At 41.8% G+C, this 18,090-nt stretch overlaps 1 protein-coding gene and 2 pseudogenes across 3 annotated transcripts; 2 read left to right on the top strand and 1 right to left on the bottom strand.

The window, feature by feature from the left end:
* Positions 1-2,800: 2,800 nt before the first annotated feature.
* On the top strand, positions 2,801-16,023 carry LOC124027691 (ubiquitin-conjugating enzyme E2 R2-like). 3 transcript variants are annotated; one of them, XM_046340061.1, is made up of 6 exons: positions 2,801-2,886; positions 4,109-4,298; positions 5,672-5,758; positions 5,859-5,956; positions 6,857-6,991; positions 12,756-16,023. In XM_046340061.1, the coding sequence occupies exons 1-6, from the start codon at positions 2,828-2,830 to the stop codon at positions 13,045-13,047; spliced, it is 861 nt and encodes a 286-aa protein (XP_046196017.1). In that variant the 5' UTR covers positions 2,801-2,827; the 3' UTR covers positions 13,048-16,023. The 3 variants fall into 3 exon arrangements, with proteins under 3 accessions (XP_046196017.1, XP_046196026.1, XP_046196031.1); XM_046340070.1 differs by having other exon boundaries at positions 2,815-3,140; XM_046340075.1 differs by lacking the exon at positions 2,801-2,886 and adding an exon at positions 3,147-3,442.
* Positions 13,492-13,652, top strand: LOC124032460 (annotated as a pseudogene).
* A 409-nt stretch (positions 16,024-16,432) lies between the features above and the next one.
* Positions 16,433-17,352, bottom strand: LOC124016519 (annotated as a pseudogene).
* Positions 17,353-18,090: the final 738 nt, after the last annotated feature.

Raw genomic sequence — 18,090 nt, 5'->3', positions numbered from 1 at the left:
AAAAAAGAACAATAAAGCAGACATTGAATATCCCTTTGCGCATAGTGAAGTTATTAATTACACTTTGGATGGTGTATCAATACACCCAGTCACTACAAAGATACATGTGTCCTTCCTAACTCAGTTGACGGCGAGGATTTCATCATATGACCAATGGTGACTAAAACTGATACACACTTTAATGGCTGTGATAGGGGAAAACTGAGGATGGATGAACAACATTGTAGTTACTCCACAATACTAACCTAATTGACAGAGTGAAAAGAAGTAAGCTTGTACATAATACGAATATTTCAAAACATGCATCCTGTTTGAAACAAGGCACTGAAGTAATGTTGCAAAAATTGTCGCAAAGCAATTAACTTTTTGTCCTGAATACAAAGTGTTATGTTTGGGGCAAATCCAATCCAACACATTACTGAGTACCACTCTCCATATTTTCAAGCATAGCGGTGGCTGCATCATGTTATGTGTATGCTTGTAATCGTTAAGGACTGGGGAATTGTTCAGGATAAAAAATAAACAGAAGGGAGCTAAGCACAGGCAAAATCCTGGAGGAAAACCTGGTTCAGTCTGCTTTCCACCAGACACTGGGAGATAAAAACTTTTCAGCAGGACAATAACCTAAAACACAAGGCCAAATCTTCACTGGAGTTGCCTATCAAAAAGACAGTGAATTTTCCTGAGTGGCCGAGATTTGACTTAAATCTACTTGAAAATCTATGGGAAGACCTGAAAATGCTTGTCTAGCAATGATCAACAACCAATTTGACAGAGCTTGAAGAATGTTGAAAATAACAAAGGAAATGTTGCACAATCCAACTGTGGAAAGCTCTTACAGACTCAGAAAGACTCACAGATGTAATTGCTGCCTAAAGGTGCTTCTACAAAGTATCGACTCAGGGACGTGAATACTTATGTAAATTCAATATTTCTGTATTTAATTTTTCCATAAATTTGCAAACATTTCTAAAAACATGTTTTCAAATCAAATCAAATCAAATTTTATTTGTCTTATACACATGGTTAGCAGATGTTAATGTGAGTGTAGCGAAATGCTTGTGCTTCTAGTTCCGACAATGCAGTAATAACCAACAAGTAATCTAACTAACAATTCCAAAACTACTGTCTTATACACACAAGTGTAAGGGGATAAAGAATATGTACATAAAGATATATGAATGAGTGATGGTACAGAGCGGCATAGGCAAGATACAGTAGATGGTATCGAGTACAGTATATACATATGAGATGAGTATGTAAACAAAGTGGCATAGTTAAAGTGGCTAGTGATACATGTATTACATAAAGATGCAGTAGATGATATAGAGTACAGTATATACGTATATACATATGAGATGAATAATGTAGGGTATGTAAACATTATATTAGGTAGCATTGTTTAAAGTGGCTAGTGATATATTTTACATCATTTCCCATCAATTCCCATTATTAAAGTGGCTGGAGTTGAGTCAGTGTGTTGGCAGCAGCCACTCAATGTTAGTGGTGGCTGTATAACAGTCTGATGGCCTTGAGATAGAAGCTGTTTTTCAGTCTCTCGGTCCCAGCTTTGATGCACCTGTACTGACCTCGCCTTCTGGATGATAGCGGGGTGAACAGGCAGTGGCTCAGGTGGTTGTTGTCCTTGATGATCTTTATGGCCTTTCTGTAACATCGGGTGGTGTAGGTGTCCTGGAGGGCAGGTAGTTTGCCACCGGTGATGCGTTGTGCAGACCTCACTACCCTCTGGAGAGCCTTACGGTTGTGGGCAGAGCAGTTGCCGTACCAGGCGGTGATACAGCCTGCCAGGATGCTCTCGATTGTGCATCTGTAGAAGTTTGTGAGTGCTTTTGGTGACAAGACAAATTTCTTCAGCCTCCTGAGGTTGAAGAGGCGCTGCTGCGCCTTCTTCACGATGCTGTCTGTGTGGGTGGACCAATTCAGTTTGTCTGTGATGTGTATGCCGAGGAACTTAAAACTTGCTACCCCCTCCACTACCGTTCCATCGATGTGGATAGGGGGGTGTTCCCTCTGCTGTTTCCTGAAGTCCACAATCATGTTATTATGGGTTATTGTGTGTAGATGGGTGAGGGGAAAAAAACTATTTAATCAATTGTGAATTCAGGCTGTAACAATAAAATGTGTAATGAGTCAAGGGGTATGAATACTTTCTGAAGGGTCTAGCATGCACCATCTCTTGGATTCGATAATGCTCTCTCCGGCACACCAAAAATAATCACACACGCACCTCTCGTTGGTGACAAGACTAGTGTAAGCATTCTAACATGTTCTAGAGTGACTAACTTGTTTTTGCTTTAATGGTATTAGTTTGACAATGAGTAGGCTTACACAGACCAATTATCATTGAGGGTTATATACCCTAGATCAGGTTTTCCCAAACTTGGTCCTGGAGCCCCCTGGGTGCAAGTTTGGGTGTTGGCCCAGGCACCACACAGCTGATTTAAATAATCAAAGCTTGATGATGAGTTGGTTATTTGAATCAGCTGTGTAGTGCTAAGGCAAAAAACAAAACGTACACACAGTAGAGGCCCCAGGACCAAGTGTGGGTAACCATGCCCTCGATTAGAATCTGTGCATGGGTTCCAATTCACCATATTTTGATGTCATTATTGACAGTCCATAGTCTCAACTCTATCTGTAAATTATACATACAAAAATTATAGGCCTAAACTACGTTAAATTATGTAAACTGTCATTGCATTACAAAACCTATCAGACAATAAAAAAATTGCACATCTGAGAGGACCGCGCATGTCGGACGTGAGTCTATCTACGCAAGTACGTAGTGGAGAGACAGACACGCGCAATGATAGCCGGAAGCATCGATAGGGTGAAAATAGAAATCGATCAAATTCAGTGTAGTTCGTAAGTGCAAAGCTTCGACGGACTGCCTTTTCCACGAAAAGTTAGCTCGATAAATTACAGACCTCTTGACGTGGCGGTGGAGGAAATGTTGTGGAGAGAGAAGGCCGTTTATTTTTTCAAGTTACTTGGTGGGGGTTGAGCTGACGTGTGGAGAAGTTCGAGCTGCCAGAAAAGAGCAGATAAACAAACAAGCAGGGAGTCAGCTGAGCGCCTGCCTGTCCAAACGGGGGCTAACGTTAACCAGGCGAGACTGGGTAAATGTCAGCGAGATCAAATCGTCGCTAGAGTTTTTGACACAATAATGGCTAAAATAGTGTTCTAACGTTGGTGTTTACCCACACGCCAAGTTCAAAGAGTGGCACAAAGAAGAAAAATACCACGCGAGGACAACATTATTTCACTGTGTTCCTGTCGCCTAGCTTGATAGAACACTGTCAACAACTTGATATGTGCCATTGATTTGACTGTGCTTGCTTCAGCAGTTAGCAACAAAAGAAACGTATTGCTTTATCCCATTGAAACGGTACAATATAGTACAAACGCTGAGTGGATAGAGGTAATTCGTGTGTCATTAACTTGAATCCGTATGAGTTGTCAAAGGCCTAATCGTTGCAGTCAACGCCAGGCTTTGCTACACGAATACAAACCGAGCTTGTCCTGCTTTGAGTTCGTAACTAATGATTACATATGATGTTGCCGTTTGCTAGTCTCGTCATTGCCCCCTCTGTACTCAAACGGCATGCAACTTTTCCTTAATAGCCTAACTCATAAATCTTTTCGAAGTTAAACTATTGTTTGTTTATATTGCTCATTAGGTCCCGGGAGTTTCCAGCTTAACCCCCTCCCGTATATGCATGTATAATATTGTTACAGGCCTATGTATTTATTGTAGCCAGTAAGCCAACAAGGCCCAGTTATTGTGCCGCGTTGATTTGCTTGTCTGAACTAGGAACATTTCTGACTTGCTAACTGGTTGAACGCAGCACGTGTATAACTAGAACCACTTAGCAAGTCTGACATTTACGAGTTTCCTAGTTCCGACTAACACGTGAACTTGGCATTGTTTGATTTGGTTGTGGCATTATTAAAACGTAATTCAATTAGCCAACCCACAAGGAGGAAATTCTGAAATTCGAGTGTTGTACACTTAAAGTTACCTGAACATCCCTTTCGCCTCTCTCCTTTCCCCTAATTTACCACTCTCCCTCTCTTTATGTGTCAGAAGTGGGATAGCCATGGCCCACCATTCGACGCCCAGCTCCCAGAAGGCCCTGATGATGGAACTCAAGTCCCTGCAGGATCAGCCGGTGGAGGGCTTCCGCATCGGCCTGGTGGAGGAGTCAGACCTTTACAACTGGGAGGTGGCCATCTTTGGCCCCCCTAACACACTGTATGAGGGAGGCTACTTTAAGGTGAGGCAACTGTGGAGGGATGGGGAAGGGAGGGGTCATTCATTGGATGCACAACACATAGTTGTGTAGCATGTTTGTGCGTGTATGACGTGTTCAGGTGTTTCTCCCTCCTTTCTCACTCCCTGTCACTATTTCAGTCTTTCATTCTCCCACTCTCCTTTCCTATCCAGCTTCTCACCCCCTTCCTCCCTGGGCTCATCCTCACCCCCCCCCTCACCCGGCCTCTTTCCCCCTTGCAGTGTGATCGTTATGCTCCAGACTCCTATTTTTAGCTGTAGACGGATATAAATGGCATCTCAGCATAGAGGTAGAGAGAGAAGGGCATGATGAGGCTCTTCTCCTTTTTCCCTGTATAACTTATTCAGTGTGGCTAGTCCTCCACATTAGCATATCAGTTTGGTGTGTGAGTTCACATCCATCCCAGGGCATGCAAACTCTTCCAAGAAGGCAAAACTGATTGCATTAACAGAGATGCAATGATCATTATAACATATTTTGTGAGTGATCTCATGGTCGGGTTGTATACTGGTTGTGTAAATGTTTTTTTGGCAACCACATATGTTTTCGTCTGGCTATCGGACCAGATAACAAAAATATGCTTTTATATGATGCTTTCTCCACCACAAATCCAGTTAGAATGAGAATCATCAAATGTCATTATCACATTCCAACTTTTTCTGGATGTGGTTGAGGCAGAGGTATACCTATAACATGTAAGCTACTGTTTGCACCTGTTATAGGTTTAGAATTTTAAAATATAGGTGCTGTAGAGGGAACTGATCCAAAAGGGGAGTGTAGTGAAGAGTGTCAAAGGTGAAGTTCACACTGACCTCAACATGTCTACACAGGGCATGTTTTGAAATGGTGCTAATGCTATCTGGAAGCAGAGCAGTGCTCCCCAAAGGCTGGGGCTGCTGGACAGAATGTTCTCACACTTCTCTTTTGGTTTCATTTTGATAGTGGATTCATTTATATAGTGGATTACACACAGTGGAGAGAGGCAGTATATTTGTGTCAAATTGAATGGCTATGGTAGCGTGTCTAGATGGCACAGGCTTGGAATGTTGCACATATAACAAGCACTGTGTGTGATTGGATTTAGCTGAATTGGCACAATTCATATCGTGGGAGGTAGCGATAGAGAAGTACATTTAGTCACACGTGCATGCACATACTCCTGTACATGTACACATGAAGACACACACACACACACACACACACACACACACATGGCATCTAATACACACTAAAATGACCTACAAACCAGGATCATTCTCATGCCGAATTGTATCTAACTGTAATTAGGATTAAGGGTTATTTGGCTGTCAATTAAATGTTTGAAGCTGGTGGCAATTTCTGTGTCTCTCTATCAGTCTCACATCAAGTTCCCCATTGACTACCCCTACTCTCCTCCGACCTTCCGTTTTTTAACAAAGATGTGGCATCCCAACATCTATGAGGTAAGAGTTAAGCCCAGTTAATGTATTCCCAATGTATATGAATTCAAACATATTTGAAGAGTTTTCTCCATCCAGAAGTTGACAGGTCGTGTTCCAACAGAATGGCGACGTGTGTATCTCCATCCTTCACCCTCCCGTCGACGACCCCCAGAGCGGGGAGCTCCCCTCAGAGAGGTGGAACCCCACTCAGAATGTCAGGTACCTCACCTAGCTCTAAACCTGGTTCAACATGTATAAATACTTGAGGTTTGCTTAATTTAGCTCAATGGAACAACTGAACCAATGGAATAGTCTTAAGTAAAAAGTCCCCCCCACCTTGCATGCGGGTCAAGCTATAAAACCAAAGTGTGTTTATCTATTTGAAATTATTTATTAGATGTATTTGATGTAGGTTGGTCACTTCATTGGTGCTCCCTGTGTATAGCTCCATTCTTGTGTTTTTGTGTTACTATTTTATTTTTAAACTCTGCATCATTGGGAAGGACTCGTAAGCAAGCATTTCACGCTAAAGTCTACACCAGTTGTATTCGGCGCATGTGACAAATAATATTTGATTGGACTTTTACCAATTTTTAGCAGTTTTCCACAAAGACAGTTAACATTTACAATATAAGTAGATACAAGTGACACTGGATTACATCGGCAGAAAGAGCCATTGACTTCACAACTTACTGGCTACTTGGGGGAGACAAATGCAATATGGTGTGTCATCATAACTGCTCAAATATGTGTCAAATGTTTAAAATGCAGATCTTAGGAATAGACACAGTCCCTAACAGCAGTAAAAGTGTCAAAGACCACATTACCCTTCGTGGGACAATTCCTCAACCCCCGGGGCAGGTTGAAAGTTCTGAGTGTGTGTTAAAACCAACCACCCAGAGGAAGTAGCATCAAATGGAGCAACACTGGGGGATGGTGAGGTAACACTGCTCTCACAGAGGAAGTCAGGTCAGATAACTCACCTACTCAAGGAAAATGAAGGCCACATTACTTAGAAGGTAAGCTAAGGTAAACTGTGTACTTTAAGGTAATGTTCAGGTAATGGGTATGTTTTAGAGGACATAAAGTCATATTAGTGATGTGTGTGTGTGTGTACAGGACCATCTTGCTGAGTGTGATCTCTCTGCTGAATGAGCCCAACACCTTCTCCCCGGCCAACGTGGATGCCTCAGTTATGTTCCGCAAGTGGAGAGACAGCAAGGGCAAGGACAAGGAGTATGCAGAGATTATCAGGTAGGAAGAACATATGCACACAAACCCAACCAATTGAGTACCTTTTTCACAACAAACAAGTTGGCTTACCCACACACTAGGGCTGACCTCATTTAGTCTACTGGTTGATTGTTTGGTCGATAGGCTGTTGGTCAACCAATATTTCATTTTCTTTCATGGTGCACAAGATGCCTGTCTCAGTGGATTAACCCATTGTGGAGGCTGTGGGGATGGCACAGTCAATCACTCTAAGAGGTGATATGGAAATTGTATATGGCTATATTATGTAAAAATGTTGGTGAAACATTAATAAATCAAATATTATTTTATAACAAATGCCCTTTCTCTCGCGTTAGATACGGTCGCTGTCTGCTGTTCTGAAACATAATCTTCAGTTCCCTGTAGAATTGGAGCCTTTCCCTATGTTGCTACGTGCATAATAAAAAAGTTAACCATCATATTGGGATTGAGAACAATGCAGCGGAGGCAGCTGCCGCAGCAGGGACAAGATTTCAGCCTTTTCCTCATCCTAATTGTCTAAGAAAATTGAGTAGAGAAGAAGAAACCCCAACTTAATTAGGTCTATAATCAATAGCCTGGCTTTATAAATCATCCATATGTATGTCTAGATAAGTAAGACAGATCCTGCTTCTGTTGCCTGTTTGAGTGTTATTTATTTCATACATTTTAAAAAAACTTTTATTTAACTAGGCAAGTCAGTTAAGTTCAGTTAAGAACAAATTCTTAATTACAATGATGGGCACAGTGGGTTAACTGCCTTGTTCAGGGGCAGAACCACAGATTTTCACCTTGTCGGCTCGGGGATTCGAGCTTGCAACCTTTTGGTTACTAGTCCAACGCTCGAACCACTAGGCTACCTGCCGCCCCGTTTAGTAGCCTACTTATTCCGTGAGCACCAAGCCTCATGCAAAATATCACATAAAGCAATTTCACAGATTCGGCTGTTTTTAATCCTTGCTATGCTGTAATAAAGGCTTTACAATTTGTTTTTGTTAGAACAGACGGGTATTACTTATTTATTTACTGTTTATACTGTTCCAAACAGGCAGAACAATAATATTGTAATTTAACAGCACCTATTTGTCACACATAATATGCACCCAGGTCTCGCTGCTATACTCTCCTTTTTTTTGATCTCCTTCTTATTGTTATTATTACAATTATTATGATCATCATTATAATAATAACTCATGTCATTATCATTAGTAGGCTTAGTATAGCAGCCTTGTATAACCACCATCGAGCCTTAGGCCTAAGAACGCTCAAAATATATCGGCGAATCAATTATTAATTTGTACATGTCATCACAAAGCATACGAGACATTCATGTTTTGAAATGCAATCAATCATTTAAGTTTTGAAATCAAATAAAGGGAGCTTTGAATAACTAGTATGCTGTAATAAAGGCTATATACACTGCTCAAAAAAATAAAGGGAACACTTAAACAACACAATGTAACTCTAAGTCAATCACACTTCTGTGAAATTAAACTGTCCACTTAGGAAGCAACACTGATTGACAATACATTTCACATGCTGTTGTGAAAATGGAATAGACAACAGGTGGAAATGATAGGCAATTAGCAAGACACACCCAATAAAGGAGTGGTTCTAGAGGTGGTGACCACAGACCACTTCTCAGTTCCTATGCTTCCTGGCTGATGTTTTGGTCACTTTTGAATGCTGGCGGTGCTTTCACACTCTAGTGGTAGCATGAGACTGAGTCTACAACCCACACAAGTGGTTCAGGTAGTGCAGCTCATCCAGAATGGTACATCAATGAGAGCTGTGGCAAGAAGGTTTGCTGTGTCTGTCAGCGTAGTGTCCAGAGCATGGAGGCGCTACCAGGAGACAGGCCAGTACATCAGGAGACGTGGAGGAGGCCGTAGGAGGGCAACAACCCAGCAGCAGGACCGCTAACTCCGCCTTTGTGCAAGGAGGAGCAGGAGGAGCACTGCCAGAGCCCTGCAAAATGACCTCCAGCAGGCCACAAATGTGCATGTCTGCTCAAACAGTCAGAAACAGACTCCATGAGGGTGGTATGAAGGCCCGACGTCCACAGGTGGGGGTTGTGCTTACAGCCCAACACCGTGCAGGACGTTTGGCATTTGCCAGTGAACACCAAGATTGGCGAATTCGCCGCCACTGGCACCGTGTGCTCTTTACAGATGAAAGCGGGTTCACACTGAGCACATATGACAGACGTGAGAGTCTGGAGACACCATGGAGAACGTTCTGCTGCCTGCAACATCCTCCAGCATGACTGGTTTGGTGGTGGGTCAGTCATGGTGTGGGGTGGCATTTCTTTGGGGGGCCCGCACAGCCCTCCATGTGCTCGCCAGAGGTAGCCTGACTGCCATTAGGTACCGAGATGAGATCTTCAGACCCCTTGTGAGACCATATGCTGGTGCGGTAGGCCCTGGGTTCCTCCTAATGCAAGACAATGCTAGACCTCATGTGGCTGGAGTGTGTCAGCAGTTCCTGCAAGAGGAAGGCATTGATGCTATGGACTGGCCCGCCTGAATCCAATTGAGCACATCTGGGACATCATGTCTCGCTCCATCCACCAACGTCACGTTGCACCACAGACTGTCCAGGAGTTGGCGGGTGCTTTAGTCCAGGTCTGGGAGGAGATCCCTCAGGAGACCAACTGCCACCTCATCAGGAGCATGCCCAGGTGTTGTAGGGAGGTCATACAGGCACGTGGAGGCCACACACACTACTGAGCCCTCATTTTGACTTGTTTTAAGGACATTACATCAAAGTTGGATCAGCCTGTAGTGTGGTTTTCCACTTTAATTTTGAGTGTGACTCCAAATCCAGACCTCCATTGGTTGATAAATTTGATTTCCATTGATAATATTTGATTTTGTCAGCAAATTCAACTATGTACAGAAATACATACATGCATACATACATACATACATACATACATACATACATACATACATACATACATACATACATACATACATACATACATACATACATACATACATACATACATACATGCATACATGCATACATGCATACATGCATACATACATACATACATACATACATACATACATACATACATACATGCATGCATGAGGTTGACCGAGGAATCGGAATGGCTGATTAATTAGGGCCGATTTCAAGTTTTCATTACAATCGCATATCGGTATTTTTGGACACTGATTTGGCAGATTTGTAAAAAATATTTAATTTGGCAGATTGTTTAAAAAACATTTTTTACACCTTTATTTAACTAGGCAAGTCAGTTAAGTACACATTCTTATTTTCAATGACAGCCTAGGAACGGTGGGTTTAACTGCCTTGTTCAGGGGCAGAACGACAGATTTTTACCTTATCAGCTCGGGGATTCAATCTTGCAACCTTACAGTTAATTAACTAGTCCAACGCTCTAACCACCTGCCTCTCATTGCACTCCACGAGGAGCCTGCCTGTTAAGCGAATCCAGTTAGAAGCCAAGGGAAGTTGCTTGCTAGCATTAAACTTATCTTATAAAAAACAATCAATCATAATCACTAGTTAACTACACATGGTTGATGATATTACTAGTTTATCTAGCGTGTCCTGCGTTGCATATAATTGATGCGGTGCGCATTTGCGAAAAAGGACTGTCATTGCTCCAACGTGTACCTAACCATAAACATCAATGCTTTCTTAAAATCAATACACAAGTATATATATTTAAACCTGCATATTTAGCTAAAAGAAATTGTCACTTCTCTTGCGTTCATTGCACGCAGAGTCAGGGTATATGCAACAGTTTGGGCCGCCTGGCTCGTTGCGAACTAATATGACAAACTTTTACGTAATTATGACAACACTGAAGGTTGTACAATGTAACAGCAATATTTAGACTTAGGGATGCCACCCGTTAGATAAAATACGAAACGGTTATGTATTTCACTGAAATAATAAACATTTTGTTTTCGAAATGATAGTTTCCGGATTCGACCATATTAATGACCAAAGGCTCATATTTCTGTTTGTTATTATGTTATAATTAAGTCAATGATTTGATAGAGCAATCTGACTGAGCAATGGTAGGCACCAACAGGCTCGTAAGCATTCATTCAAAGAGCACTTTTGTGCGTTTTGCCAGCAGCTCTTTGCTGTGCTTCAAGCATTGAGCTGTTTGACTTCAAGCCTATCAACTCCCGAGATTAGGTTGGTGTAACCAATGTGAAATGGCTAGCTAGTTAGCGGGGTGCGCGTTAATAGCGTTTCAAACGTCACTCGCTCTTGGAGGAGTTTTGTTCCCCTTGCTCTGCATGGGTAACCCTGCTTCGAGGGTGGCGGCTGTCGATGTGTTCCTGGTTCGAGCCCAGGTAGGAGCGAGGATAGGTACGGAAGCTATACTGTTACACTGGCAATACTAAAGTGCCTAATAAGAACATCCAATAGACAAAGGTATATGAAATACAAATGGTATAGAGAGAAATAGTCCTATAAATACTATATTAACTACAACCTAAAACCTCTTACCTTGGAATATTGGTCTCATGTTAAAAGGAACCACCAGCTTTCATATGTTCCCATGTTCTGAGCGTTAGCTATTTTACATTGCACATATTGCACTTTTACTTTCTTCTCCAACACTTTGTTTTTGCATTATTTAAACCAAATTGAAGATGTTTCATTATTTATTTGAGGCTAAATGGATTTTTATTGCTGAATTATATTAAGTTAAGATAAGTGTTCATTCAGTATTGTTGAACATGTTCAATTTGGTTTAAATATGTAATCAGCTTTTTTTTGGTCCACCAATAATTGGTTATCGGTGTTGAAAAATCATAATCGGTCGACCTCCGTGTGTGTGTGTGTGTGTGTGTGTGTGTGTGTGTGTGTATGTGTGTGTGTGTGTGTATATATATATGTGTGTATGTGTGTATATGTATATATATATATATATATATATATTACATATACACACACACACATGGAGGTCGACCGATTATGATTTTTCAACACCGATACCGTTTCATCGGCAGATGTATTTATTTATTTTTGATTATTATTTTTTAAAACATATTTGTAAATGACAATTACAACAATACTGAATATTTTCCACCGATCTGATTTTCCCTCCTGAGCAACCAGTAAACATTTACCTGTTTCAGTGTTCTTTTTCACATCCTTTACATTTTCACCTGTTACTGTTTTTTTATAAACAATTTATTAATGTGATCATGATCGGCTATAGGGTCAGGCCCTATTGGTCACATGCATGCAATGCTTACATGTTGCATGTAAAGAGAGCAAGCGTTTAGGGAATGTTGTTTATAAACAAATTAGGGTTTTCGGTAATAACTTTTTTTCAGTTAAAGTAATCAACTAAATGGCTGTAATGATGTTGCAGTTTCAGCACGGACTGCGCAATGCACACTTGCTGTGCTGTGGTGCCTTTTTGCTGCATTAGGGAGGAGAGTGCGACAACTTGTGTCAGTCACACAGGCTCTCACTGTAAAACATTTTTTTAACACAGTGTGACCATTGGACTCTTTCTTGAGCCATTTGTCTTAATTATTTAATCAAACAATGTGCTTAAAGCATCAGACAAGCTCAGTGCGTATGTAGTTGGTTTTATTCAAACACAGGGTGTCTGTCAATAAGTTTAAATATTTTGACCAAACGATTGGTCGAAAGAACAGGATGACTCTCGGTTGACCAATATTTTTTTTTGCCGGGGACAGCCCTACCACACACACACACAGTGAGTAAGACCTTTATGACTTCTCTTCCCCTCCCACAGGAAGCAGGTGGTGTCCACAGTGGCGGAGGCGGAGCGAGATGGTGTCAAGGTACCCACCACGCTGGCAGAGTACTGCGTCCAGACCAGAGTTCCCTCCCAGGACAGCAGCTCAGACCTACTCTATGACGACCTCTACGACGATGACATGGAGGAGGAGGAAGAAGAGGATGAAGAGGAGGAAGATAATGACATGGAGTCAGGAGGAGAGGCAGGTGGGACAAGTGAAGGAGGAGGCGTCTCTACTCGCTGCTATGACGACGACCAGGAGGATTCTGGGAACGAGGACTCTTGATGATGATGATGGACGCCCTAAATTGACGCCTTACACCCTGCTACGTCCAATCCTAGCCTCCCTTCTGATCCTGTTAAGCTTAGAACATCCCCTAAGAATAACACATGTACTTCGTCTGGTACATTGATAGTCAAGTAATAACTGGACAAATAGGACACCTCAATTTGAGTGGATTCCAATTAAAGGCACGTACAACAATGACAAATATTGAATATCTCAGCGAAATATAATTTGTGTAGTTAAAATTATATTTTTAGCACAGATGGAGTCAGAAATGTTTTAATTTCTCCTTTTGAAATGTGACTTTAACGCATGCATTTGGTTTCCTTACTCAATGGTCATATAGTCAAAGCCTGCCTCCCTGGTTTGATAGAAAGAAGATAGTTGTTGAACATAAACACAAACATCCAAACCCCAGGGGAGCTAGTTTGTTGCAAAATGTGCAGATAATCTCTGCCTTTAGGCTAGGATCAAGTGTAGTATCTGTTATTGTCAATTTAAAATCTGAACAAAATTTTAGAACTGGGAAATGGAAAATGGGCTTAATCTGTCTGCTCTACGGAACCACCCGGTATTGCAGTTTCTCTGGTAACGGAGCACACACAAGAAAGATGCAGCTAAATGAAATGTGGTGTTTGTATTGCTTTACAGCATTTGGTGCGGTTGCTTTTGTTTATGTCCAACAACTGCTTTTTGTCATGTCACTAGATGTATTTGCTAGAAGAATGTTCTGGGCTTAAATCTTAATTTTTTGGGGTCCATTCTTGGCCCCTTCATACCATGTTAATCTTTCATTTTGTGTTGTGCGTCTGTCTGTCTGGCCCTTTCTCTCAGTCTGTCTTACTGTCTGGATGGCTGAATCTCGGTTTTGTGTGGCATGCTGTCTTGCTCTGTCAATGTTTCCCTCTTTCTGTCTCATCACCCTCACTGCTTTGTCAGCTAGCCAGCCTCAGTCGTTCTGTCCGTTTGTGTGTTTGTTCACTCTTAAGGCGATCAACTTTAACCTACAGACACAACAGAAACTCTGCCCTGACTGACTCCACCTTCACACCACACTTCCTGTTTCACCTCTGAACTCTGATCCCTGTAGAACTGGGGGGTCTTCATTAGGTACCAAAATGGACGGAAACAGGGATGGACTACCATCTTCAATTGTCCAGTAAGAAATGCTAATTTTTGTTTTCTGTAGCAAAATGTTATGACTGAGCCTTTATAAGATACTGAGAGAATATGCCGTCTCGGGCACAGAACCACAGGAGAGTTACATCCTCCTTCACTCTTTCCATCCATCCTTTCCCTGCCGCAGGGCCTCCATAGACTCTCACTGGGAAAGAACCAGGGATGTAGTGGAGAATAAACGCACCTTAACGCCATCTACGCACCTCTATATGTTGTGAAAAGTGTTGTTGGCACTCATTCAGCGTTTACCCACCTTATGTCTTTACTACTACATCCCTGGAGAGGGCTCACTCAAACTGCTCAGCTTGAGCTTGGTATTGTTTAGATTCTTTTTTTTTCTTTTTTGTGGTTGTGTGTTTACAGAGGGAACTTCAAATCTCCAACAGCACTATCGATCCCCATGTCTCCTACATTTTTCACCTCCATTCAGGGTTTCCTTCTCTTTGTTATTTCTGTGTTGCCCTGTTCCGTTGGCCATGCTTCACAAAACTAAACCAGACCAGGTTCTTTGTCGTGTTCTTGATATGCTTTCTTGGAATTGGCGCAAACTCCTGGAATTCTATGCGAGCCAGTCAAGTGGTCAAAATGGAAAGTGAAATTGAATAAGTGGTATTCTATATTTTAATCAACTATTTACACATGCCAAAAGGCATTAGCCATTGTTTATGTTAGTTAGCACATATATAGCTGAAAGAGCACATTTAGTCATCAACAACATGTATCAGCCAGGAAAGTAGATTTTGCTAATTCGTGACTGAACACATGCTGCATTGGTGATTCAGAGTTATACATGGAGCACAATTGCATTTTTTTGGGGTGGAAAAAAATGATGCTTCTTGGAACTCAGCTGCAAATACTTGGGTTGTGTAAGTGAGGTGACATCACAGACAAGTCAAACTATCATCTGTGCTCATTAGGCCTGCAGTTTTCACGTTTCCGTGCGTGTGTTTTACCATGACCCCATTCAATGGAACACAGAACCTGTTACACCTCGCATTCACAAGGAGGTGCTGGCCTGGATTCTATGCCAAGGAAATGTTTCATGACCACTTCCAGTAATGCCACAACCATCAGTCAGTTATGGATATGTGTGAAATATGTCCTGTTTTTAACAACTATAAGGGAGAGACTTGACAAATCAGTCTGAGGAAGACTAACAGAATCAAAATAAACTTTTCTCCTCCCTTGCTCTGTTGATCTTATGCCCTCACTGGGGCTGGCTTCATGTCAAAAAAATAGTTGACTGATGGATCACAAATAGATTGTTCTTCTCCTCAGCCACTGGACTTTCAGGGATATGATGTCAACGATCGGGACGAACCATGTCTCAATACTCTTTAAATGGCTTCCTCTCTTCTCCGCCTTTTTCTTCATGATCACTGATAGGTGAAAGGAATGGATACATTTCCACTAGGAAGGAAGCCATTGAGTATTGAGACCCAGCGTTCTTATTCTCACTGACTTTTGCCTTCTGTGTTGATGTGGAGCAGGCAGTTGGAACAGCGTTTACCTGGTTCTGAATCCTAGATCAAAATGACACTCGTTTAGAAGGACCACATGCTAGGCTGTCAAAATCTCACTATTGCGAAGTGTGTGTACCAGTGTTTGAGGAGCTTTTCCCTCTGTGGCTGAAAACGGTCACGTTTGGACAAACTACTTCACTGTTTCCACAGCCAGTGATATGGATGATGCAGTCCTCCTTTGTTTTGTAGTTTTTCATTTAATTATATCTTCCTATCGTGTTGTGAGGATGCAAATGTCACCTATTAAATTTATATTCTAAAAATGTTGAATTGACAGAATTGTCTGGAGTGTTGTCAATGGTACCAGTTGGTATTGAACTAATTTCTGTTTCTTAGAAAGCAGCTGCTGTACTTTGACATACTTTAAGAAATGGAAGAACAAATCATTTTGAAAAGCAGGAAGTTTAAGTGCATATTTCTTCCTTTAACTATAATATCTGGTCCAACACAATTGTATAGGTGAACGCAGGGGTTCCACTACATGGTAAACATTGATCTGAGATGAACAGGTTGGAAGAATCCAAATGCCCACGTTTCACAATCCCAAGAAACATTTCACTGGTGTTGGTGTATCGGAATACACATTTAGACCCCCCCACATTGAAATATTTTCTAAATGAGGTTGATCAACTTAACTCAAGCACAGGTCAAATGTGGTCCCCATGCTTACAATGCACATCACATCACCAGGACCCACAAAGGGCAGGCCTTTTGAACCCCAGATCTCCGCAAGTGTGAGCAGTAGTAACAATGCTGGTAGTGGTGGGAGGAGAGGGAGGCGGAGAGATACAATCTTCAAGGTTTTTAAGTCCCCTGTCCTCAGACGTAAAGTCTCTCGGACAGTGCTCTGGAAACAGCCGGACACCTGGGTAGAATGAGTTCATGTCATGCAGCTCTACCAGGGTTTTCGGGTGCAAGTCTTTTTTTGGGGGTTCCTCCCTTTCAGACTCGTGTGCTTCGGCCATCCACTGTCCAGTCTGTCCCACCTTGCTGTTGAAACAACAGGCTGTCCACAGGAGAGCTGGGATGTTCACTCTGTTCAGAGTGTAGTTCGCAGTGCCATTACTGGGTACCACTCCAGTCACCACAAAGCCTTTTGTCTTATTGTGTTATCCAAAAGCCTTTGACTTTGCACTCCATTCGACACCAGCTCCCACTGTTGGACTCTACCTGAGGAACACTGTTGGTCAGGGTGAAGGTGGAAATATTGGTATCATTGCCAGACGCGTGCAAATTTGGGAACAGCACCTCTGTTCACCCCTGTTGTGTTCAGTGAGTTCCTATAGTCCTTGTTCACAGCCTGATGTGTGTAATTTACACATTTTGACTCCAGACTCATTGTCTCATTTCCCCCTTCAAGCTGAGGTTCTATCATTCATGTTACATTTGGTCTGCCTTTTGTAGTACCAGTGAAGGTGTAGGCTGAGAACACAGGGATGTTTTTTTGTGTCGTAGAGGGTTGCATACCTGTAGTTCTTATACAAATTGGCATGAAGCGGTTCTGGTCCTGGATGTTCCCATCAACCAAAATACCTGAGATTTTTGAAGTCTCCTCCATGAAGAATCCTTGGCACTCTGAAACGTCACTGAACCTCTCCACCATATGAGAGATCACAGGAGAGAGGAGAAGAGCAGAGAGATGCGTTGGCATAAACACCCTCATCACCTGCATGAAAACTATTCCACTGAGATAAAGGTTCAGATGCTGATACCAGTTTGTGGAGTAGACTAGAGCCGAGTCTTGACTGGCTGCTTTAAATAGGTTTTCAACAGGATCCTTGAGATCGCAAGGCTGGAGGAAGTTTTGATTAATTTTCATCAGGTGAATAAGGGAAAGCCCCATGCGATAAATATTCTTCACCAACCTGGTCTCAAATAATTTTATTTTCTGTACGTAAAGCAAAGACACTCCATTGAGTATATGTTATGCTTTGAATGGTGTGTATTAATTTGTGGATCTCCATCACACATTCCTTTTTATGTTACAAATTTGCAAAACGTACAATATGTTACGAATTCTGGCTAGATAGCCTAGATAACATTAGCCAAGGGTAGGTTTAGGGGAAGGGTTAGTTAACGTGCTAAGTAGTCACAAAGTAGCTCCTTAAGTTTTTGCCCCAACCATCTGTATTATGTAACCATACCAAACAGCATATCATAGTAATTTGAGTTTCCCGGATTTACATTTACTTTGTTATGTCTAATCTATGAGACAGGCTGTCTTCACTCCTACCTCATTGCAGTTCCTTGGATGTGGATTTCTGCCAACTTGAGTTAAACATGAACTTTATAAGAATAATATTGGTTAGAACAAAAGTCTGTGTAGTGGATGTGAAAGTGG

The sequence above is a fragment of the Oncorhynchus gorbuscha genome, linkage group LG03, assembly GCF_021184085.1.
Source record: "Oncorhynchus gorbuscha isolate QuinsamMale2020 ecotype Even-year linkage group LG03, OgorEven_v1.0, whole genome shotgun sequence".
In the NCBI taxonomy this organism is placed as follows: domain Eukaryota; kingdom Metazoa; phylum Chordata; class Actinopteri; order Salmoniformes; family Salmonidae; genus Oncorhynchus; species Oncorhynchus gorbuscha.
The sequence above is the reverse complement of the archived record's forward strand: the minus strand, read 5'-3'. Positions and strand labels throughout refer to the sequence as shown.